The 25,395-nt window shown below is 39.4% G+C and overlaps 2 protein-coding genes and 1 long non-coding RNA gene across 4 annotated transcripts; 1 reads left to right on the top strand and 2 right to left on the bottom strand.

Moving 5' to 3' along the window:
- Window positions 1–1,308: 1,308 nt before the first annotated feature.
- LOC145465354 (ficolin-2-like) lies at window positions 1,309–23,065 on the bottom strand. 2 transcript variants are annotated; one of them, XM_081449131.1, is made up of 4 exons: window positions 22,785–23,065; window positions 2,490–2,594; window positions 1,824–2,201; window positions 1,309–1,607 (listed from the first exon to the last, which is right to left on the bottom strand). In XM_081449131.1, exons 1-4 carry the CDS (start codon window positions 23,053–23,055, stop codon window positions 1,342–1,344), a joined length of 1,020 nt encoding a protein of 339 aa, XP_081305257.1. In that variant the 5' UTR covers window positions 23,056–23,065; the 3' UTR covers window positions 1,309–1,341. The 2 variants fall into 2 exon arrangements, with proteins under 2 accessions (XP_081305257.1, XP_081305258.1); XM_081449132.1 differs by lacking the exons at window positions 1,309–1,607; window positions 1,824–2,201; window positions 2,490–2,594 and adding exons at window positions 16,631–16,893; window positions 17,023–17,340.
- LOC145465355 (microfibril-associated glycoprotein 4-like) lies at window positions 10,015–12,183 on the bottom strand. Its single transcript, XM_081449133.1, has 3 exons — window positions 11,363–12,183; window positions 10,719–11,096; window positions 10,015–10,467 (listed from the first exon to the last, which is right to left on the bottom strand). The coding sequence occupies exons 1-3, from the start codon at window positions 11,607–11,609 to the stop codon at window positions 10,205–10,207; spliced, it is 888 nt and encodes a 295-aa protein (XP_081305259.1). The 5' UTR covers window positions 11,610–12,183; the 3' UTR covers window positions 10,015–10,204.
- On the top strand, window positions 14,783–15,139 carry LOC145465358 (uncharacterized). Its single transcript, XR_014041576.1, has 2 exons — window positions 14,783–14,901; window positions 15,010–15,139. It is a non-coding gene; the product is annotated as an uncharacterized LOC145465358 (long non-coding RNA).
- Window positions 23,066–25,395: the final 2,330 nt, after the last annotated feature.

Below are 25,395 nucleotides of genomic sequence, written 5' to 3'. Positions count from 1 at the left end.
TAAGATTTCTACTACAGAAGACAAGAAAGTCAGCCGTTTGTGGTAAATTGATTGTTTATGTCCTGGAAAAGATTTCAAAGGACATAAATTTCAAATTTTTCTTCGATGCCGTTTTACTAAAACACTGTGGCAGAACCAATGTTGTCAAGAGAAACACACACACCAGACAGGGAGAGTTGAAATCGAGACTGGAGAACATATATGGAATCATATCCTATGAAAAGACAGGAGTATTACAGATAGACGTCCATGCTTTGTGTACATTGATTCGATGGCATTAGCTTTCATGACCTCCAAAGGTTGGCTGCATTCAGTTTTGATTTCCTGTTTAGACAACATTAAGGTGTATTGTTTTGAGTTAAATGCGTTAGGTCCTAGTCTATTTTAAAGCAGGATATGGGAGTGAACTTAAACGCTGTCTGATAATAGCTGTCTAAAAACATCGCTTTGTAGGCACTGGAAGTTAGTAATTGATTAATACTATGCTTATTAATAAACACACTTTGCTCCTTATAGTAAAATATTTTTTCTAATTTTGATCAAAAAGATATTAAGTATTTTGGTTTTTTTTGATCTTTATAAATTGGTCAGTTAATCACAGATTTTAACCAAAAATGCGTAAGATCGTTTATCGGTCCAAATTTTGCTCGTTATGGACTTAGATAAGTCAATTTGTCAGAACTATGGAGAAAACAGAAAGTTTTGGGAAAAAAATTGTGCTTTTCGTTAAAGGGGTCCTGCAAGTGCAAGGCAAACTGAGGAAACTTCCAAGACCAAGTGGGACGATAAGGTTTATTGCAGACATCAACCCTCGGTTTTTTAATTATCCTGTAACTCAAAGTCGTTTTTACATTGGAAGAACACTGATCATTGTGTTATTTGAACAAGGGATGAAAAATTCGATTTTGCAGTACAATTTTAAAGAAAAATTAAAGAGAATGACAGTTTGTAATTATTTTACTCACTTTCTCTTCCCTCACATGAGGTGTGTAATTTATACCAAACTGAAAAACTGAAAAGACCGAAACTGTCGTTCAGTCATCAGATAAAAATAAATATTCGATGGTTGGGAAGTAGACAAATGTTTCATATTTCATGACAGGCAAGTAGACGGAACAACAGCAGCTTTTATTGTTTCCTGATAAGTCATACAATGAAGCGAGTTGTTCATGTACACAAGTAATATATAAACCCATCACCTATTAAGAAATCGTTTTAGATCTGATGATCAAATCACATAGTAATAGGGTGGTACAAGATTACTCAAGCTATAGAAAATCTCAGTTAATTACGGAATTAAGTGACTGATGCCATTTAAAACCCGTACAAGTACAATTGGTCCTAGTTCTTAACTGGTTTGATTTTCATCTCAGCTCGTTTAGCGGAGTAGCTGTGACCTTTCCAGTGATGCCAGACCACACCTGTATAGGGAGAAGAATGTTGGCCGTGAAGATATTCACCATTCAGGTCGGCATAGTGACAGTTATTGAACCACCAGGCCCCTTTGAATTGAGTGGCACAGCTGGCAGAATTGCGGTTGTCGTTGTCACGATCTTTGGTGGAGAACGCAGAACCACGACTATAGGAAAGAGAGTCGCCAGCAGTTCCTACAAAGTCACATAAAAAGAGAAAAATTATACAATGGTACGGTTGACAGACATAAAACGAGGCAATCCTGTTGAAAACTGTGGAATTGCATTTCTGCGTAGGAAGTAAGGCTTTCGTAGCCACCAAAATACATTTAAATTATATTTAAAGCTTTTTTTGGAAAACCAATCTTCGCAGAATGGCTTATAGAGAGGAAGAAGCCTCAAAACACGTACCAGAGTATGTTCCAAGACTCAGTTTGTATTTGCTATTCTCACTAGCCACATCAAAAAAATCGTACTCGGCATAAGCTGTTTTTCCAGTCGTGTCTTCAAGATCCACACGAAGCCTGCTTCGTTGTTTTGTCAGGCGATGAATCTTGTCTAGTCCGAGCCAAAATTCACCGTTCAGATTTCCGAAGCCTCGTTTGTAGTCATCCCAACCGCGGTAGAAATCAACCGAGCCATCCAGTCTCTTCTGGAACACTGTCCACCCCCCACCGGCTGTTGTTTGGTCACAGAACACATCAAAGGCTCCAGCATTATCAGGGTTGATGGTATAAACACCGCTTATTCGTTTACCAACCTTGTAGACTTCAGCACAGTTCTTGTAAACTAAAAATGCAAAATAAAGATTCGTTAATGTCTACTCTTCTGAAAGTACCGGATGAAACAAGGAAGGGAAGCGAAAAACTCACAGAAATCATTAATATGTGTTAAGTTACCATTTTCATAATTTTTCATATTACGATAAAGGCTTTTTAGCTGCTTGGATTACTTTATTTTCTTTCAAGCCTCACAGTTTTCACGGGTGGAAAACTTAAAAATAGCGAGGTAAAAGCAAACACCGTGTTTTTTTTCACAAGCACTGTTACATACCTCAATAGAGGTTCTCTCGCTTACCTTCATCACCCGTTTTGTTTTCTTTTAAGGTTTTGATTTCCTCTCGAATCTCGCCGATCTCCTCCTTTACTTCAAGAAGCAGTGTTTCGATCTTCTTGTTCGGTCCTGCGTAAAAATTGTTGGAAGTGTAGACGTTGTGACATTTGGACTGCTGGGTGTTGGAAATTCCGGAGTTGTTATCATTGTATGTTTCTTTCTGAGAGGTGGCTGTGTTTAGTGAGGGGAGAGCAAACAGCAAATACACCAGGCTCAAAACAACACCAGGGCTAGCCATTCTTATCAGTTTCACAGTTGAACTCAACTCAGCTCAGTGAAAGCAGTCGAATGCTCCCAATACTGTTGCATGACGTTTTTGAACATTGTTTTTGCGTGGGTTTGTGCAGGAGTTTTCTCGTTCTAGTGACGCAATCTGTGGACAGAATATTTGCATGCAGTGCCCCGAAGAAATGATTCCATCTAACAAGAAAAGTTGTGTTCGTCTTCTTTGTTTCCCATAAATCAAGTTGAATTGAATATCGCGAAGGATAGTTTTTCCCTCTCGATTTTACAAACAAAGGTACGATCTCGTTTGAAATTGGTTAGAAACGGCAAATTGTAGGTTGGGCTGCAGAAAAGTTGAAAGAATAAAGAAATCTTCTATGGCTAGGTACAGGTGATGATGTATTATTTATTTCTCAAGATTCTGTGAAATAATTTGAAAACAAATGCATGAAAACTCTAAGGAAAAATTTCTATTGAATCAGTCTTATTGTGAATCGTTGGTAAATTATTTGCAGTGAATGTATTCATCACAAATTTGTATCACTTTGTTAGTGGACCTACTCCGATTCGAAGATCGCAAAACATGAGAAGGAATTGAAACTTTGTGAAAATGTGTTTACTGCTGTCCTGAAAGGTACTTAGATAACGGGTGTCAAGCTGAGTGGATCCTAAAGTATTCTAAGAATCGGTCCGGATCAATAACAGATTAGCACAGCAGTGCTAAACACATTTTTATTGTTGAGACCACTCTTGATAGAAAGAGAGATTGTTGTGAAGGTAGACCAAACTTGGAATTCGATTTTTAATTCATACCGCACTTCAATATGCCGGCTGTTATGGCAGTAGGAGAGCTTTGTTATTAAATTTTCTTTATCTGGTTAAGAACAAAACTTAAACAACTGCGAAATTTGAGGAGAATTAATTCCTACATTGGCTGTCTGAATCAGTATACGTATTATATGAATTCAGTAACAAAATCAAATGTTGTGGAAATAACCGACTCGAATAATGAATACAAAACATATCCTCGAGTAAGTCAAAATCTTCGGTCTCTTGCAACCCTAGCCCCACTCTATGTCACGTTTGTCTCAAAACAACATTAAACAAACATTTATGATATGCATGGGGTGGAACACCGGAATTGAAGTTACAGATAGTCAGAACGAAAGAACAAGATTGTTCGAGTGAAACACATCACGGCTTTCATATCTAGTAACTAAACTGTCCACCAATCTGTTCTGAGTCATGAGCATGATGCATGAAAATTAGTAACGAATGTTTATACATGTAACTTGTGAGTCCAACGAAAAATCATCGAAAAACTTGACTGATGATACGTTATCTGTCTAGCTGGATGTGATGTTATTTTTATTTTGTAAATTGACTTTTCATTTAATTATTCATTACTCACCGCATGTTTGCAGCTCAAAACAGACCATCTCTACGTCAACAGCTGTGATCTACTTTATGCCATGCCACCGTAGTGTTAAAAACAGAAGAGTAAGTTTCAGATCTGTTTCGGCGAAGAACAGTGTTTAGGAATCTTTTCTGTTGGCTTCTAGAACTCGTCGTTGGTAATACTGTTTTTGGTTTTCAAGTGTCTTTTTCCCGTTACATAAACAATTAAAAATTATTAGCAATCTGCAGATATTTGCATTTGGCATTATTTTAAATTCAAAATCGATCGTCTGATAGAAGGTATTTACGGTCGAAAAGGACCACGATTCGATACATTTAAACTGACTTTAGTGAGGACGTGCAGTTTATTATCTGAATTAAAACGATATCGACAAATGGAAATTCAAATGCATTTGTCTTAATATGAACAAGACTGATGGCTGGAGGGAAAAGGGCAGCTGTCAATTTAATTTTGTTTCCTTTTGTATTGTTTTTTGTCTCCATCTATTTAATGGCTTTTCAAATTGAATTAAATTGGTCATTAGTTAAATAAAATTATATTCCGAAAATGCAGAGTTGTTGTACAGTGTAAGTAAATCTTATTTTTTCAGCCGTTTGACCGAAATTTCAGCAATCTGCTTGTTCATACCCAATAAACACAATCCAATCAATAATGATATATTTAACAATAAGGAGCACAAGATTGGTTTTATTGTCTGTTATAAACCCAAACGGCTCTGCCACTTAGATCATAACATTTGTTGAAAAATAGATTTAAAGACGTAGAATTCGAGGTGCTGAGTTTTCTGCAGGGCGAATCAGCATTGTCTTTCGGGATAGAGCTCTACCAACCAGGGCGACATGCTCAGAATTGAGGCCCCATTAGGGGGGAGGGGGAGGTCCGGGAACAATTTGGGTTTAATGGAAAACACTCATTAGAGTTACAGATACCTTGCCGAACTACATGTGTATTCTAGCAGATGGAATATTGAAAAAATACACATGGCTCTATTTGCTAGTGTATGGGGGAGAAGAAGTAGTAGCTGGAAGGTTTTTACTCGATGGATATTGACCTTTGATGCAATGGGCATTTTGAATTCTAGGTCTATTCAATCAGATAGCTGGCAACTAATGGATGCTCAGGGAGGCTAATTAGTATTATTTCCCCACTAAGCATGACATAATAGCTATTTGAAACAATAGAATTTTGTGAGCCTCACATGAGATAGCATTGCGCCTGCGCGAACTCAGTGTATTGACGCCGTTCCGGGGGAACACGGCAGAGGATTTTTTTTTAAACGGATGCTTTCCATTATGCTAAACCGACCGGTCGGAGACCAGTTGGAATACCCGAGGAAAATGGAAAGACATTTATCAACAAACTGGGCCAACCAAGAGGAATGGCTCTTACCATCATTTTTATTCCTTTTCCGAATTCCCTACTTAAGTGAAGAGAAGTATGGCAATGAACTGGTTTGTCAAAAATGGAAGGGTACACTTCGGTTGGACTGGTCCGACCGAAATAAGTAAAAACACCTCCAGAGGTGATCCCGAATATTTCGGTCGGAAGGAACCGAAACGGATCTTTCCATTTGACCTCCGACCGAACTTTCCGGAAGCTTTAGCGTAATGGAAAGCACCCTAAGTCTAGTGAACATTTTCAGGAATAATTCGCTCTAAAGCACGTTAGAATGCCTGAAAGCGACAAGGATACCCGTCAGAGGAAGAAAATATCTGGACAGAAAAAGGAAAGCCACGATAGCTCTCGAAGCAAAACACGCCCATGCACATCGAAGTCAATGTTGTAGAAAATGGCGCCAAGATTGGGGCTGGTCCTTCTCATGGTGAAGGACCTTCGACAGCTCTCTTAGCTGCCATGGAAAAAGGATTTGCAACACTGTCTGTAAATATGGCTAAAAAGTAAGTCGTTTAAAGGCGACCTAGAGATTTCCTATGACGAGGAAATTCAAGAGGTATATATCCCAAATTCAGACCACGAGGGTGAGCAACCCCACGAAGAAGAAGCGGGAAGAGATTAACGGGAAAAGCCAGAAGTGTATAGATCTGGACGTTTCTGTCGGACAGTTGCTCGACAGGTCCAATCCTCCCTCTAATGAGGGTAAAAGTAAAGTGCTCAGCAGCTTAAAACAGGTTCTGCAAAAGGAGGAAACTGATCCGACTGTAGACTCAGAACTGGCAAGCATCATCAATAAATTACAGTGGGACCCCGTTAATAGGACCACTTTCGGGCCATGAAAAATTGATCACATTAACGGGGTGGTCGAATTAAAGGGGTTCTTTAAATAAGAAAATGACGGATTGAGCTTTTTTTGGGACAGAATAAAGTGGCCGTAATCACTAGGTGGTCGTATTAACGGGGTGGTCGTAAGGCGGGGTTCCACTGTAATAAAAGACGGACTGCCAGGGGAAAAACTCCAGGAAAAGATGAACAAATATCATCGTCCTGAGAATTGTGAAAGCAGTTCTTAGACTCTGTTGCCAAAGATATCTGGCTCTCCTTTATTGAGAGAGAAATCTAAATTTCTGCAGTTCATATCTCAGGGTAGAATAATACTCAGGCTGATAGAGAGTCTAAAGTTTTTATTGACCACATAAGGAGTGGATGCTCAGGCTAGAAATATTTCAACAAGTTACAAAACTCTGGGGTGAACCCTTTATTGACCTCTTTGTCTCGAGGCTAAATGCACAGGTGTCTTGTTATGCATCCTGGTGACCTGATCCTGAAGCAACTTATGTAAATGCTTTTTACTGTCAGGTGGGAAAAACAACTTTTTTATGCTTTTCTCCCATTTAGTTTGATTACCCGTTGCCTGCAAAAGATAGTGATGGAGGAAGCAGTGAGCATAATAAATGCTCCCTTCTGGCCTACCCAGCCATAGCACTCGGAGCTATTAAACCTGATAGTAGATGTGTCGAGGACAATTCCACAACAACTTTCTCCGCTCAAAATGCCAGGGAAAGAGAATGAGCCTCATCCATTAAGGTGATTCCTCAGTATTGCATTGCGCATCCCTACTGCGCACGATTAGCGCGCGCACATGAGCGTGTGCACACACACAACTTAAGAGATTTTCATCAAGCTAAACTTGACAGCGAAATAAATGCTTGTTTTCTCTTAAACAAGCACCGTAAGGTACCTTTTTTTATTGCATTAAATTAGTCTATAATTCATTGCCTTTCCACTGAATAAGTAAGAAAACATTTTAACGTCAGGTAAAAACATTACTCCCAAAAATGTTTACTTACCCTTTCAGTCGTGACCTGAACCTTACCACCCCTAGAAGACGCATTCAGCGGCATTTAGAAAAAGAAAAACGCACTTAATGGGTACCATTGCACAGATTTTTGACGCACCTTTGACGAGTTATGACTCTTAAATGAGCACCGTACCAGATGTTTTTTATGCACATTTCGAATACCTACATTACTAGGAATAACCACAAAAAATTTGAAAAAAATCTAACGTCAACTGTTATTTCTAGGGAATCACCTTATCAACGGGCTTCACTTTTTACTAACTAACAGACCACACTGGAATCTGTGATTGACCTTGACTGAGCATGTTATTTCTTACTTTCCAATTATGATAGTAATTACTATAATGAAAAAATAATTGTGCTCTGGTTTTGTTGAGAAATCACATCAATTATCCTTCAGTGCCTTAAAACTAATACTTACTGCCTATAAATAATACCTAAAAATAATAACTACTGCCTAATCATATCAATTATCCTTTACTGCCTTAAAATAATAATTCCTGCCTTAAAAATGGTGAAAAATAATTATCCTTTATTATCCAAAAGTATTTGTGCTCTGGTTTTGTTGAGAAATCATATCAATTATCCTTCCTTGCCTTATCATACAAAAGGATGCTTGCTTCTGAGGTTATTTGTTCCCGAATAAAGAGCTTTTAAGGTGGTTATTTCAGTTGGCTGTGAGCCTTGGAATATTTATGATCCCTTTCCAAACCCAATTATTCCTGCATTTGTGTAAAACAGAGGAAATCGTAGCTATGACAGTTGTCTGGATGTGGAATGTTAAATATATAGCACAAATATTTACAATTTTATTTCTTTCTCACTCCTTAGAGACACATAACCAGACGAACATTTTTGCCCTGGTTCGTCCAGACGGACAATATATGCATCTTAAGTATAAAAATTGCGAGGACTTATTAGTTATCTGCACGGATAATGCGTCCTCTAGTACAAAAATAGATACCCAAGGGTACATGTGTGGGATACCTCATTTGCATTAACGGACACGAGCCGATGGCAATAGTGTGGGATACCCAGGTATCCGACACGGAAATGGCCAACAGGATATCACTTGGGAGAGTGTTTCACCACATACCAAACACCTTAAATTGAACCCTCTTCTCAGTGTTTGAAAATGTGTTGAAATGCTATCGTTTTTGTTATGATCATGAGGTAGAAGTCAAAGTAATGAGTACATGCAGAAACAACATCAGGTAATACTGGTTTCACAACTTTTTCAAACTTTTTTCAAGTTTATTCCGTTTATTTACTGTAGACAATGGTGAGATTCACTGCTTACCTGACTGGTAGAAAACTCAAAAAAGCAACAGACTCAAGAATTGCAAAGAAAAATCTTTATCCAGTAGTAATTCTGTACACAATGAATCTTGTGAAAGTGGAGAAAGCCCTGGGGACGAGGTTGGACATTCGCGCTAATTGCTTCCGCGCATCCTTACTGCGCACGAAAATTCACACGCCACGTCATGCATTGAGCGTACTAAGTAATAAAATGAACAATGATAGGGCAGATGGCCATTGCTATAGCTTTGCCTGGATTTAACGATCTTGGACGTTCCGTGACCCCATTTTTCTACGTTTAGCGAAAAAATTAAGAAAATCTGTCGATTACAAGTTTAAGTTTTTTTGCAAAATGCACCATCGAATTCCGTTCCGGTTTCAAATACCTCTTGGAGGGTTAAGTGTGGCGAAAACGTTGGCATCATTTGGAATTATTTTCTCAAAAGACCCACTTCTACAAAATATGTCTAAAATCGATTGCCTCCGTTGACTCTCCTTTGATTTTTTTTAACCACAAACTCCTGTAGACTATGCTGAATTACGTGAAACGTAAGTCAGTGACTCCCAATGTTTTTTTTGTATTTCTGACGCAAGTAACTCATTAATCTGACTGCAGTAACAATTTCCAAAAAATCCGACTAGCGACAGGAAAATTAATTTTTGCGCGAACGTCCTTAAGTTCGAACTTATGTTGCTCTTCTGTACCAAATCAAATTACACGGCAGCAAACATGCTAAAAGACCTGAAAGGCAGGTTTCCATTCCCACAAGTTGCATTATATCTTCTCACTCAGATCCAAGCACAACATATACAACATTTGAAGAAATTTCAGTGTCAGGTTAATAACTTCAGTCGAGTAAATGAGCCCATCTGGTTTCTTGCTGTACACAAAACATTACCAAAGACTACGAAATACCAGTCAGAATGCAAAGGCATTGCTAATCTAAACGCATTCTTATTCTGTTATTGTGTATGGGCTTTGTAAAATTTTGAAAATTTGTAAATACAAGCTTTTTTGTATGGGAAGAACACTGATGGCTATGCTTTTTGAACAGGGAAAAGAAATTTGATCTTGCAGCAGAATTAAGGACCATTGGGAAAATTGACGCTATGCAATTGTTTCAATCACTTTCTCTTCCCTCAAATGGGTGGGTAATTTACCAAACTAAAATCAAACTAAAACGACTAAAACTTTTGTTCGATCATCAGATAAAAATAAATATTCGATGCTTGGGAAACAGACAAGTGTTTCATAATTCATGACAGACAATGAAATGAAACAACGACAGCTTTTATTGCTTCTTAAGGAGTCATACAATGGAGCGAGTTGCTCTTCGGTGTACACAAGTAATATAAACCCATCACCTATTAAGAAATCGCTTTAAATCTTATGATCACATCAGCGATAGAATGGCACAAGAAACTCAGGCTATAAAAAGCTCACTTAATTCAGGAATCAAGTGACTAATGCCATTGGTCCTAGTTTTTAACTGGTTTGATTTTCATCTCAGCTCGTTTAGCGGAGTACTTCGCGCCTTTCCAGTGATACCACTGTACGCCTGCCCAGGGAGAAGAATGTTGGCCGTGATAGTAGACGCCATTCAGGTCGGAATGGTTACAACTGTTGAACCACCAGGCGCCCTTACGAATCGTAGCACAGCTGCCAGAATACTTGTCATTGTCGCGATCTTTGGTGGAGAACGCTGAACCACGATGATAGGAAAGAGAGTCACCAGCAGTTCCTACAAAGCAAATAAAAAAGGAAAATTATAAAATGTTGACAGACATACATTTTACACTGCGGGGAAACAGTTACTGTAAAAAGTGAGCCTTTCGAAAGTAACCAGCTATATTTAAATTATATATAAAACTGATTTTGCTACTGCTGGTTTAATAGTACTGTCGCACAATGGTGAGTGCCTAAAGCTGATTTTCCAAAATGAGAAAAGAATTTTAACTTGCTATTGGAGAAGAAAAGGGTCAAAACACATACCAGAGTAAGTTCCAAGACTCAGTTTGTATTTGCTATTCTCGCTAGCCACACCAAAGAAATCGTACTCGGCGTAAGCTGTTTTTCCAGTCGTGTCTTCAAGATCCACTCGAAGCCTGCTTCGTTGTTTTGTCAGGCGATGAATCTTGTCCAGTCCGAGCCAAAATTCGCCGTTCAGATTTCCGAAGCCTCGTTTGTAGTCATCCCAACCGCGGTAGAAAACAACCGAGCCATCCAGTCTTTTCTGGAACACTGTCCACCCCCCACCGGCTGTTGTTTGGTCACAGAACACATCAAAGGCTCCAGCATTATCAGGATCGATGGTATAAACACCGCTTATTCGTTTACCAGCCTTGTAGACTTCAGCGCAGTTCTTGTAAACTGAAAATTGCAAGGTAAAATATCCGTTAGTGTCCCCCTTTACTGAAACTAAAATTGAGACAGCTCAAACGGAGAATAAAATAATAACATTTTTCCCACGAATTTTACCTAGCCTAAACTTTGTCAGCTGAGAAGTCATTCATACAACTGAGTGTTAACAACCCGTATCTAGAGACGCGAACACGAATTTGTGATAGAGATCACAAAAACTTTTCGTAATATTTCATATACTTTGCGCAATTTTAGCTGGAAACCTATTTACCAACCTTTACTTGTCGTTTTGTTTTCCTTCAGAGACTTGATGTCCTCTCGCACTTCATCGAGCTCCCGCTTTATTTCATGCAGCAACGCTTCGACCTTCTTGTTCGGCCCTGCGTAAAAATTGTTGGAAGTATACATGTTATGACATTTGTCCTTCGTAGGAGAAACCTGGGAGACGTTAGTGCTTATGCCGACAGCACATAACATAAGGAACACGAACATCAGACTGTAGGGATAACCCAGGATAGCCATGATCAGAAATAAAGCTTTTCAACCCAACTTGAAGCGAACGTCGCTAGCAATAGGTTTACTACGTACCTACTGGCTTGATCACTTTATAGCTTCATCTACTTAGTGTTTTGATACCCGACATGATTTTTCGTGCAACTAATTTTAGAAGGTTTTTCACAATTGAACAGAAAAGAAATGATCCAAACTGACATGTGCTTTTGTTCTTCCCTATTTCGTTGTCAATTGTTTACCTTTCCTGAAAGTATTTTATTTGAAAACTAGCATAAATTAAATGCGTGGACTTCACCGGATAAGTCAGGTGATATTAATATACCGGCTCCCCTTTACGGCATTGTTTCAGACAATTAATAGAATTAAAAACTTTGTGTTTCATATTTCGCGTGCTTTTCAATATTTCGCACCTTAAATGCTTGACAGAAAACATTAAGATACCGCGAGTCAGCATTCGTGGGTCGTTGAATTATCAAATGATCCCTCAAAAGGACCCTTACCTCAGCTCAGATATGGAGAAACCCGCAGCAACTCCAATTTCTTTGTGTGCGTGACTTTTTTTTTTCGGTCCTATAACAAAAATACAAAAAAAGATGCTTTCTGATTGCTATAAATCAGCGAAAAAAACTTTCTGCAAGATTTTGCTTTCGTGGTGAAGAAGAGACAGGGAGCCTTGTTTAAACATTAAATGTACATGAATTTGACAGCAGTGATAAATAAGTCAATTTACTTTCATTGTTATAAGGGATTACTTACGTAACGAATTCTTTATTGCAAATTTTTCCTCTCGATGTGACGTCGTTGGAAACATATTAAAAAACCCTTTTTTGTCCTGACTGCTTTATCTTTGTACCGTGGATCGTGTGAACTGTTATTGACATTAGAATTACGCCCGACTCCATGTTTATCAGTTATTCCTAATTTACTTTCGAATTAGCATAGAGACGATGTATTGTTTTACGAAAGGAAAACCCAAACAAACAAAAAACCCATTCAGTTCCCTTTCAATTCAGTTTTGCCTTTATTTGACAATACCCGTCGTTTGAAATACGAATTGTTATATTTCAACATCGAGTTTGACGACTTACTCCTTAGAACAGCTTCTGAACTAAACTGGAGCCAAGGTTTCCTTTACGCAGTGAAATTGTGTTTAGTGTAGGATGAATTTCTGCCTGATTCAGACGACTGAACATCAGTAATAAGAAAATCCTACAAGGCGTAACATTCACCTCAGAAATCGCGAGAACAAATCGCTGATGAATGAAACGATCGAGTTGGTTTTCTGTCGATATTTACACAGATCCTGACCACTTGGTAAGCATCTTTCTTTTTGTGTTCTTGCATTTCGAATGAGAACATTACCTTTTCGACTCTAAATATTTCTTTGGCTCAGCCAGTTCAAGCCAACCGCAACAGATAACGCGGTGTTTACTTCAAACTGAGCGAGAACCTTTTTCTTGTCGTGAATAATCTTAAGACGTTGTTACTGAATGTCACTTTGTTTGTTCATTGGCGCTGCATACAAGCACCGCGCATTGGGGGGGGTGGGGCCGGGAAGCTTTACCCCCCTCCCACTTTTTTCAGCGAAGAGATAGATTAGTAAGACATAGAAGCACGTAAACAAATAACTACGCAAATATTCCACAGGAATGGATTACCGTAAATCCTCCGTTCCCGGGGGACTTATTTATTTTAAGCACTTTTAAGGGGGGCTTATGAGAGAGAGGGAGCTCATTTAATTCCTAGCGAAACGCATTACCGGCATCAAAAAAGAGGAAGACACAGACTATGGTTACGCTCACCTATTTCCTGTTTTGGACCGGGGCAATGACTGTCTAATATGGAGATTTGAGTGGAAAAGTTCAAGCACATGAAGTTGGAGGTCATGCACCCAAAGAATAAAAACAAATTCGAACCTTCAGCACGTGAATAAACCATACCGGATCAGTCCACATGAAGTGTTACAGTCCTGATTACATTACAGATACAGTCTATTATTCATTAACGTGATTGTGTGGAATAAGGGGGGCGGGGGAGGGGGGCTTAAAGGAAAGGGGAGCTTAATAACTTTCTTCCTCGGAAAAAGGAGGGCTTATTTGAGAGGGGGGGGGGGCGCTTAAAAGAGGATTAAAAGAGTATTTATGGAAGCTGCAGCCCGATATACCTCGACGGATTATCGGGCAAGGCAAGCGCCTTTGATTGTTTTTTTTTCCTTTTGACCAGGAGCCATAATCGGGGACGGAGACCGTAAGTCTCGGGATCCGCGCGCACCTATGATATGGGACAATTGTTTTATTTTTAGAACAAATTGCGCCATCCTGACGTCATATATCCGCGCGGATCCACGCACATGTCGGGGGCTCTTGCGTGGATGTTGTCACGTTGCGTGATCAAATGGTGAGAGTTGAGAGATTCTCTTGCGTATTTTTCACAGCGATGGCAGGGAATAAGGCAGGGAATACGTACCAGGGCGCTTATACGTAGTTTTATGCCCTGAGCTAACGGAAAAGGTGGGTTTTTCAGGGTCGAAAACAAGACTTCAATCTCGCGCTGGGAATGAATAATAAGATCTGCTCACGCTAGTTGTAAGCTTACGCACAGGGAGCCCTCACATCCGTTTAGAACACGAATAAAAGATGAACCTACCTTTATCGCGCGTGTTTTGTGTTTTGTGACGGCCATTTTGAATTTTTAATACGCGCGCGGTGTGCTAGTGCGAGGTCTGGAGCCGAAATTACGGAAGTCTGGGACGGGCGGGAAAATTCGCAAATTCTCGGAGGTAGCCGATCGCTCACCGAGGATAATAAAGTGACAAGGGATGAAACTTCTGACTAGCTCACAGGAAGCCCTCACATCCGTTTAGAACATGAATAAAAGATGAACCTACCTTTATCGCGCGTGTTTTGTGTTTTGTGGCGGCCATTTTGAAGCTTTAATACGCGCGCGGTGTGCTAGTGCGAGGTCTGGAGCCGAAATTACGGAAGTCTGGGACGGGCGGGAAAATTCGCAAATTCTCGGAGGTAGCCGATCGCTCACCGAGGATAATAAAGTGACAAGGGATGAAACTTCTGACTAGCTTTCGTCGTATGTCTCTGCCAGTTGGAGGGAACGGAAATAGGATGTGAAAGAGAGATCGGAAGTCAAAATGCGGGTTTCGTGACGTGCTTTCAAAGTGTTGCAACATGGCGGACCAATGGCCTCCTCTTAATGTTGCAAATGTTTTGAAAAATAATTCAGCCAGCGCTGTGGAATGTGAAGGAATCAACATTGAGTCGAGAAACAAACTTAAAATAACGGAATGGTGAGTACAAAAGTTCAAGAGGCTTAGTTCGCTACTCGAATTTTAATGAAGATCGATGGTGTACGCGTCAGTCAGGCAGTGAAAAAAATTTTTCTCGACTTAAACTAGGCTGGTTGAAAACTACAGTGAGGCGAATGAAAGAAATTATGTGCCCATATTTGGCGAATGGTTGGCAGGCGAAAGAAAACTGCCCGGATTTGAAGCCAGTAGATGCGAGTGCATTTGGTCGTGTAATTAGAAAGGTCTTCCCAAATGTCACGAAAACCAAACGAAGAACTGAACGAGGGAAGCCAGCTACTCGTGTCTATCTTGGGCTAAAGGAGAATAATTATCCCCTTGTCTGCGACTCTTGTCCACCTGACATTCCATCGTGGTCTTCTTTTGCCCTCAACTACAGTCACCCTGAGTGGTTAAAATCAAATGTCAGTGCGAATGCAGTAGAGTTCATTAGAGTTGTTCCTTTACTATGTAATGACCGTAAAGTTCTGCAAGAAGTTGCTATTTTTAAAGATTGGTCCTTCGAACTGAAAGTTGTGGGAAAGATAGTTTCCAAAGAAAATATCGACAACATTGTATCAGAGCTTTCAAAGAAGGGTTCTCTCGATATTCTTTTTTCTGTGCTTTCTAAAGTAGACATTTGTAAAGGATTTCCTTGCTCGAATGGGGAAATTCTTAAGAGAAGTTCTGTAGAACTAGTAACTGAGAAGTGGATCTTGGACAACAGGGAGATTGTTGAGTTTAGGGTGAGGTCTCCAGAATGCAGCCTTGTCTATGCTCCAATGTTCCTTCTTTTTTTGGCTTTGAGGAATTCCAAAAATAGTAAGAAATTCTTTCTCCAGTTCAGAACTCAAAATTAAAAGATGCACGTCGGAAAAGTGCGCTCTAAAGTACTTTCCTTTTAGAGTCTCGTTTCTGTGTGGCTCTAAAACTTTCCTAATGCAGTTATGCAGTCGATTCCGGATTAATTTTGACAAAGCACTCTCCAGGATCAATGCAGTCGGGCGTTAGCATTGCATCAAATAGAGTGTTTTTGCGATATGCAAGCGAATGCGTTTGCTTTGCATGGAAGCTAGCGTTTTTAAAAGCAGATATAAACGAAAGGATGTAGAAAGTTTCTGGTGGCTTACTTAGCTCTTCTTCGAAACTTAAATTTTCAAGTACCTCACGAAGGTCTACTTCTTCCTCGGTGCCACGTTCCTCTATCTCTTGATCAAAAAATCCATTCACAATTTGATCCAACTCCCGGATATCCTCCTCTGAAAATACGTCATCACAAAGGTCATCAACGTCATCCAACAGGTTTTCCTCATTGTTGGAATACATCAAATTTATTGTTTCCTCCCGGCAACAGGCGAGATTGTTTACCTCAAGGTGTGTGCCATTGTCTAAAGCTACAAGGCGGGTCGAAAAATCTTTAACGCACAGCGGAAGTGCAATTATCTTGCTCTTACGGAAGCCCACGACTTGAATCGCTTCTCGGCACCTTACCCTGGATAGGGCCACATAAAGATGTTCCGGAGCGAAAATACCTGAGACATTTACCTCTTGCCGCGAAATTAAGAATTTGCCTGATTTTTACAGGCAGGTACTCTTAAGAAATCATTTTAGACCTGATGATCAAATCACGCAGTGATAGAGTGGCACAAGAAAATCAGGCTATAAAAAAGCTCACTAAATTCAGGAATCAAGTGACTAATGCCATTTAAAAGCCGTACAAGTACACTTGGTTCTAGTTTTTAACTGGTTTGATCTTCATCTCAGCTCGTTTAACGGAGTAGTTTTTTCCTTTCCAGTGATACCAGAGGACACCTTTCCAGGGAGAAGAATGTTGGCCGTGAAGATATTCACCATTCAGGTCGGCTTCATCACAGCTATTGAACCACCAGGCGCCCTTACGAATCGTAGCACAGCTGCCAGAATTCTTGTCATTGTCACGATCTTTGGTGGAGAACGCAGAGCCACGGTGATAGGTAAGAGAGTCGCCAGCAGTTCCTACAAAAATCACATAAAAAGGGAAAATTACACAATGGCGACAGACATAAAACAAGTAAATCTCGTTGAAAACTTTGGAATAAAATTGCATTTAAAGCTAGCGCTTTTTAATATTTAGCTCTTATTAACTGAGCAGGAGGTCTGTATGGGAGAATCTTGACCGTGGTCGTGAGTACAGACCGAACGCAGTGAGGTCTGTCAGACGATGAATCTTGTCCAATCCGAGCCAAAATTCACCGTTCAGATTTCCGAAGCCTCGTTTGTAGTCATCCCAACCGCGGTAGAAATCAACCGAGCCATCCAGTCTCTTCTGGAACACTGTACACCCCCCACCGGCTGTTGTTTGGTCACAAAACACATCAAAGGCTCCAGCACCATCAGGTTTGATAGTATAAACACCGCTTATTCGTTTACCAGCCTTGTAGACTTCAGCACAGTTCTTGTAAACTAAAGAAAAACATAGGCACGCAAGGCGTGCAAGAATTGTTGTTGTTGTTGTTTTTTTGTGAATTAAAAGCCCCTGGAGGTAGCAGCGCTCGGTGAACTCTTAATAAGGGTACCTTATTCACTTATACTGGACCCGGAGTCACTGCAATCTCATTATAGAGTTTAATATTCTTGTACAAACTTTGATGATTGTTATCCCTAAATACTTCACAACGATTCTTCATAACGACTCTCTTCCTTCTCTTATTAAGCTAACTATGTGCCCTTTTTAGTGCAGAGTGCACTATTGGGATGGTTTTGGGGGCCTGCCTGCCGCTAAGGCACTATGTAACTAAGGCACTATGGCGCTAAGGTGTAAACTTTAATGTTTGTTTAATTAATTAATTTCAACTAATTAATTAGTCCGGAGGCAAGGAAGTGGGCATGGTGGGGGTGAGGGGGAAAGATACATGTGTACCCCACGTAAAACATGTTCCATCTACGTCAGTTAGGAGTGAGCATCGCAAAGCTATGTATTTGTTTCAAGTAACCCTTTGCTCTCCTTGTGGTACTATTCTCTTTAGAACAAAACCAATTTGCTCTAAACGCCTGCGAAGATTAGTTAGTTTCTTATATTAGTTGGAGGATACATTGCATACGGGATCACGCACAAATGTTTAGTGCTTTTCCTTATGGTAGAACCCAACGTGTAAGACGCATGCTTCTAGCATCGTAAGTGTTATATACTATGTTTCCACGCGGTTTTCATACGCCATGTGATGTCAGGTAGCGCCACTTGTCCCTTTTACTACAAAAGTGAAACGTATCTTCTAGAATTATCCGCAGGTCGGCTCAACAAATATCATTTGCTGTTTTCAAACTACAATAGTATGTTTGCCAGGGTTTAAATAAAGAAGGGAAATGTATGGCTTCTCCTTAGCGGCTTGTTTATTTCTGGCCTTAATTGCGTCTGAAAGTGAGACCAAAAACCTCCCGAGTTAATGGCTTTAATATTCTGCAAAATGTGAATTTGTGACAAAAGAAACCAGGAAAGTGCGCAAATATTGCTGGAGACTCCGTGGCACCTAATGAAAGCGCAAATTAATTTAATCAGTCTTCGAGGAGACTCGTTCACCGATGCAGGACAATATCGGCCAAGTAGCGCTGTTTACCTTCAATACTCAGTCTCGCTGAAACGCTTCTCAGTTGTATCAATCAGTATTGTTGTGTATTAATTTTGAATTGTTTTATTGTTAACAATAAAGGTGGCAACAGAAAAAGAAAGTGGTATTCCGTGGTTATCTGATAATTAAATCGGTTCTTGTTCATCGGTGACAAGAAATTTTGCAAAACAAGTACATCTTCCGTGTGTTTTGGACAAAACAAGGGTTCCATGCTACGTACCTTTGCGAGGAAAACAAAAGTATCAAGTCACAAAGTTGGCGCGATGAGCTAGATTATCACGTTTGTTCAACGTATTATGGAATTTAAAATGAATGAAAATCATCGTAAAACACCAGAGTAAAATTTAAAAGCTGTCGCGACAAACAGTTATTGTACGCAATTTTTGGACCTTGAGTGAAAATACAACCTTGAAACATATACACTACTAAGGGGAAAGCCCTAGCAGACTACCAAGGTAGATACAAACCGGAAGTGAACCGAGCGGGGATGAGTACTTATGGGACTACTGTGCCAGAGTTATCAATTGCACTCTGCACTATCTGAGATTGTCTCACTAGTTTTCTTCTTCCTTTTCTCCGTTTTAGCTGATATCCCAACGAAATACTTGAAACAGACGGGCTCCTTTCGAATACTAATTTTTCTGAACTTGTAAAGTAAAGACGACCTTGGAAAATTCTTAAAGGTTCTCGACATCTAAGATTACGTCTTTCAGTCATCCTTTTGCATCCTCCGCTACACGCGAAAATACAATATCTCGATCTTGCACCTTTTAAATCATTTGCAGAGCATCTTGTTCCCTCCAAATAATTATTGTAATCGATCGAACACATGAGCTTGAAATCCCTAGCTTTAGGCACAATCGTTCACTTGTTTCACATCTAGGAAACACTGCTCTCTCTCTAAGTTTCAATAAACTAACACTTCGAATCTTTGTTGATACCTTTCCCCACACATACTCAGTTTGAACAACAGGACCTGCAGCTTTACCAATATCCATGTCTCGCTGAACGCCTACAATTGTTTCTCTGCGATCCTCTTTCTTACATGCGACTACCACGGCAAAAATCTTGTATGACACCACACTTACTATTCGAAATATTCCCAACCAACTTCGACGCAAAGTAGGCCATGACACAATCAACGAAATTTCTTACCATTTCTGCAACTCTTTGTAATAACCACACAAATAACTTCATAATAACATTGTCCTTCCTACAATTTTTACTTCGGTCAACAAAACTAGCCCGTCCAAAACAAACGCTCGAATCACAATTTAGTGTTGGGCCTTTAGCTGACAGCGCGTGCGTTGTAAGCAGCTGAGCGTCACAGAAAATACTTTCCTTATGTAATTCTCCCTCCATAATGCTAAATCGATGACATGTAAAATGTTTGACTGAACAAACTACAGTAATCTGACACGTCTCCAGATTAATGTAGATACCATCTTATTTTCTAACAGGCAATTTGATTCGTTCTTTGGTACAACCCACACTGTGATTGGTGTGACACGCGCACACGCATAACTCCCTCACTCACCGATCACATAGCCCGGCCCGGCTTCCAGCCCCTAAGCGGAATTTTTGCTCAAAAATACTCAAGTTAAGAGAACTTTTCACATTTTAAACGAGTCGTAAGTTTACTCTTTTTACACAACACAACACAACAACACTACTTCACAAAAATAGAAAGAAAGAGAAAAAAACCTCTCTGACACGTTGAAAGTCTGATTTAATTAAATTGCTCTTTAACTTGACGCCACGCAGTCTTCAAAGAACATTTGAACAGTTTTCATACTTTTACCTTTAAAAATATCGGTCTGAAATGAAGGTCATCAAATAAAACTATTAAATTGCTACTGTTGAGACGTGAAAACGGTCTAGAATTGAAAGCTTCTTTTTTGTTTAAAATCCTGGGAACAATAGCCGATAACTTGTAAGCTCTACTTGAATTTACTCCCATATGAAAAACAAAAGTGTTAAGTTACCATTTGTAACTAAAGATAGTAAACATCTCATGGGAACAAGTGGTGACGATTAGTCGGCTCTAATTGAATTTACTCCCCTGTGAAAAACAAGAGTGTCAAATTACCCTCTGTAACTAAAAAATAAAAATATCTCGTTATATTTGCATGCAATAAGAACAAAACAATCGTTACCTCCAACTTACTATTGTAAACGTTAGAATTGTTTCAAATCTAAATAGTCTCGTCTCCTCTAAAACATCATGGGGTCTATATAAGAACTAGAAGCGACGATTCGTGACCTCTAGTTGAACTTACTCCTTGTTAAAAACAACAGTATCAAGTTACCGTTGTAACTAAGGATAAAAATATCTCGTCTCATTTGCATACTGCTAACTCATGGGCTGCTTCAAAACTCAAGACTCATCTCGTTCATAACTAGCCACCATTACACTGAAAATTGTGCACTCTAAAACAACCCAATGTATGTATGTAACTGTCACACTCCCCTCCAGACCGGACTAAAAATCACAAACCGGCAACATACACGTCACTCGTTATTTTTCAATTACCAAAGTCCTTGTGTTTCATACAATAAAACGCCCAAGACCTCGTATAATTTCCTTTTTCTTCTACTACAATTCGTGCTGGCTATTAATGTGAAAAAGCGAAAACCCTGATGACATTGAAGAGAAAAGTTTCATTTAAAACGTATCTTTTCATTCCAGTAGTAAACAAGAGCCTTTATAATTGTAAAATCGTCACAGAATAATATCTTTTTTTTCTGTTAACAAAATTAATCGTAGTCTCTTCGCTTTTCACTTTGAAACTTATCAATGGATGTTGAAATTAACGACACGCCCGGAACACTCATTACGAACTATGCAACAACATTTACAAATGTAAGCTTCAATACAACACGCAAACGATTTGAACCTGGTCACAACCTCATCACATTCCCAGTAGTGCATTCCGCCCCCCCCCCCGCCCTAAAATACAATTGTTCCTATCATAGAAACCACATCAACATTTTTTTCATCCGCATCTTAAACCTAGTAGTAGAGCGGCTAAGACTCATTTATTTCAAAACCTTATGTAATGGGAAAAGCTCACCCTTCATCGCATAGTAGTTATATGCCAAACACTGTGTTTCTTTGACTAATTATCCAATTGGAAATGATTATCAAACCCGCCCACAAAATCTCAGCCTAACCCACAGAAAATGTCGAAGTAAGCCCAGTATGTGAATACTTCCTCCTCTTTTATTGAAGAATAAATATGGCCATTCTGAACTGTATCGGGATCAAATCTTCTCACACACCATTTACCTTTACAACAAGAAATTTGATTGGCTGTTCATAGTAGATCAAATCTGATTGGTGTGTCATACATACATCTGATGTAAAGTATATATGAAATAATTCATACTTGAACTGCAGTTGTAGATGCAATTGCTTAAATTGGAAAATTTACTGCGATGATTATTCTTCACTTCATCTACATCATTTCACTCCTTATGGGAAGATATGAACTCAATTAATTGACCTCGCTCCCAATGTGTGGCTTCATAGCTCAGTTGGTAGAGCATCGCACCGGTATCGCGGAGGTCATGGGTTCGAATCCCGTTGAAGCCCTGATTTTTTTCAGGCTTCTTCTTTCCATCTGCTTAAATTGGAAATTTACTGCGATGATTATTCTTCACTTGCATACATACACCTCTCACTCACTCACTCAGTCACTCACTCATCCATTGACCCGTCCATAACATATCCCTGACGCGTCGACGAAGAGGTGTTTTTTTCACAAAAAAATAACTCAATGATAAGCACATATTCTGATCATTTTCATTTCTTTAATTCAAGATGTGAAACTGTTAGCATTTCTTTTAACCACAGCCGGCTAGCGCACTTAAAATGAATATATAGTTTTGCTGGGGTTATTTGTTTTAATTTTACGTCATGATCTTTTCCTCAAAGAAATCTAAGAGTTCTCCCGTCCTTCGCTCTTAAGCGATGTCAGTGGAGATCGCCTCTGCACAGAGATAAAATATTGAAGATTGAGTTCAGTGACTTGATTATTTTTTTCGGCCCTTCTATAAAATCTGATATTTTCCAGTGGCGCAACTTTGTAAATTTCAAACTAACTGGAATGAAAATATAACGTTATGCCCATTTGTATTGTTAGTAATCTAATTTTGGCAACATAGGGTAGACCCAATGCCATCGCTCTGATGGATGCTAGAAACGTGAAATGCACAGAATCAAACGTCAATATAAAATAAGAATATGATCGAGCGACATAGGTACTGTACTTTGCATACCTGTTGCAATCGTTTTGTTTTCTTTGAAGGACTTAACTTCGTTTCTCATCCGGATCAACTCCTTCCTCACTTCAGTAAGCAAGGTTTCGATCTTCTTGCTCGACCCAGAGTAAAAGTTGTTATAATTATACATGTTTTGACAACTGGCCTTCTGCGATGGAGAAACTTGGGATAAGTTAGCGCCTGGCGTTGTTCTCGAGATGGTTGCACTGACAGCAGATAACAAAATGGGTATTACAATCAGACTCCATGGAAAGCCCGCACTATCCATTTTGACAATTCTTGCACTGTCTGGTTACTGATCAGATCTTAATCATGTTCTTATAATATATCTTGTGCAGCGATGTTTTCCTTTTAAGGAAATATCTGAGAAGAGTTTGGATATGTCTACTGGAGTGTTCAGTTTGCTGAAGGAAATTCAAGCATCGGAACTGCTGAAGGTTGTGGTTGTTTCATGCACGTGTTTGCGGTCCTTCGTTTTCGATCTCTTCAGAGGATTAGCGCAAAGCAGTTGAATTTTCTCCTTCTAGACAACTTAATGAACCGGAATAGCAATACATTGGGTCGCCACTAAAATTATGCATTGAAAATAAATACGAACGTAGGCTACGAGATACCGAGCGGAAATGTTTAGAGCAAAGAACCTACACTCCCTCCTCCCCCCCCCCCCCCCCCACTCCCTACCTTCTCGTAGGCTTCTTCAAGATTTCTGGTTGCCATAGAAACAATCGATATAGCTCAGACACCTAAATGATTTTCATTTTTCTTTTGAAACCGTTATATCGGTAGAGAAAGAATAAGTGCAGCGAAATAATTTTATTTCATGCACGATGTAGGATTCAACTACAAAGCTATTAGCTTGTTTAGAAACTCGTATTGCGCTGTGTCAGCGGCAAATGAAGGTCTTTGTTATGTTGAATATCAATTTCAGAGCTGATAAAGGTAACTAAGCCACCATTCCTTTAAAGATTCTCAAATTAACCGCAGAAGTTAATTTACTCTACAGAGTGTGAAGCAAAATAACTCGGAACAACGAAGTCATGAAATAGAACGGAAAATGTGCAAGCTCACTGCACTAACGTTAGGGGTCATGTAGGCCTATAGCACCCATTTATCCAATTTTTCTTGATTATAGAAGGGGTCGTTCTGTTCTGCTCTGGTTCGTTCTGTTCACGCTAGACCGTAGTGCACGCTCACCAGGTTGCTAATTAATGCAAAAAATAGAATAATAATAATAATAACACTTGAACAAGAGGGAAACCTGTTCAATTAAACCCTACTTGCGGAATCAAACTACTTTTAAGTAGTTAGGAACTGTGCAGTAAACATGCTTTAAGGATCCTCCTTTGCTATCGTTTAAATATGATTGAAGAAACTATCAAGTCAAGTCAGTTTTTAGCGTGATCTGAAGATGGCTTCCGCTCGTTTGTCAAAATGTCAGTCACCAACGTTACCAAAAGTCCTCTTTAAGAGCCGCTTCACCTAAATATCAACTAGACCTGGAAATAGCGAAAAATTGGAATTTCAATTCTTCAAACTCCGGAAGAATGAAACCTATATATACGACGTACAATTAGTTTGTAATAACGACTTTTACTTTTCAGTTTACGAGCCTCTGAATATGCCGCTCATTTTCGATCGATTTTGTGGACCGAAATGAATTAAGCGTCAAAAAGAAAAAAAATTACGTAAAAAAGATAATAAAAAATTATTGGATGAGGTTTTTGTGATATCCAGAATAATCAAGGTCGAGGTAGGGGTTATCACCCTAAGCCGAAGGCTGAAGCTGATAACCCTTACCTAACTGTTTTATTATACATTGAACGATTGAACGAAAAAAAAAATGGGCAAATGGCATTTAATACAAAATCAGCCTCTGCTAAGGGAGATCTATAAAGACCCTCCCCTGCTTTAATACGAAAAGGGAGATCTTTGAAAAGTGTATAGCACTCGTTAGAGCAGAGCTTTGATGGTCAAAGTTTTCCTATCTTGACCAATAGGAGTCGTGTTTGGCCTGTCATCCATTTTTATCATCATATCGGTCAAGTGGCCCACCAGGCCGGAGCTTATCCCGGTTTCTGTAGTATGAAGCGACCAGAAGTATTTCTACTCCCCCCTGGATGGGATGCTAGTCCACTGCAGGGTTACCCCCAGCATCAAGTTCACCGGTACCCATTTATTCACGGGGGTAGAGAGAGGCACTGTGAGAATAAGGTGTCTTGCCCAAGAACACAACGCAATGTCCACGGCCAGGGTTCGAACCTGGACCGCTTGATCTGGAGACGAGCGCACTAACCATGAGTAACCACGTCTTTCCATCATTTAGGTGGCTGAATTTACTCTCTGCTAAAATTATTTTATAAATTATAAATAATTATTTATTACATAATTGAAAATAGATTTTAACAAAGTGCAACAACAAAAATGAAGATGAACACTGCTATTACTAGGAGCATTTTCTTCCTTATTAAGTCCACTGAAATACTGACTACCATAATGTAGCACATAAAAGCCAAGAGGAGACAGTCTAGCCAGCAGCCTCCTATACACACAGATTATACAATTTTTGCTGAGTTATGAATAACAATCTTTACAGCAGCAGGACACACAT

Source organism: Orbicella franksi, chromosome 13 (genome assembly GCF_964199315.1).
Source record: "Orbicella franksi chromosome 13, jaOrbFran1.1, whole genome shotgun sequence".
Lineage (NCBI taxonomy): Eukaryota > Metazoa > Cnidaria > Anthozoa > Scleractinia > Merulinidae > Orbicella > Orbicella franksi.
This window is presented reverse-complemented; position numbering and strand designations above follow the sequence as displayed.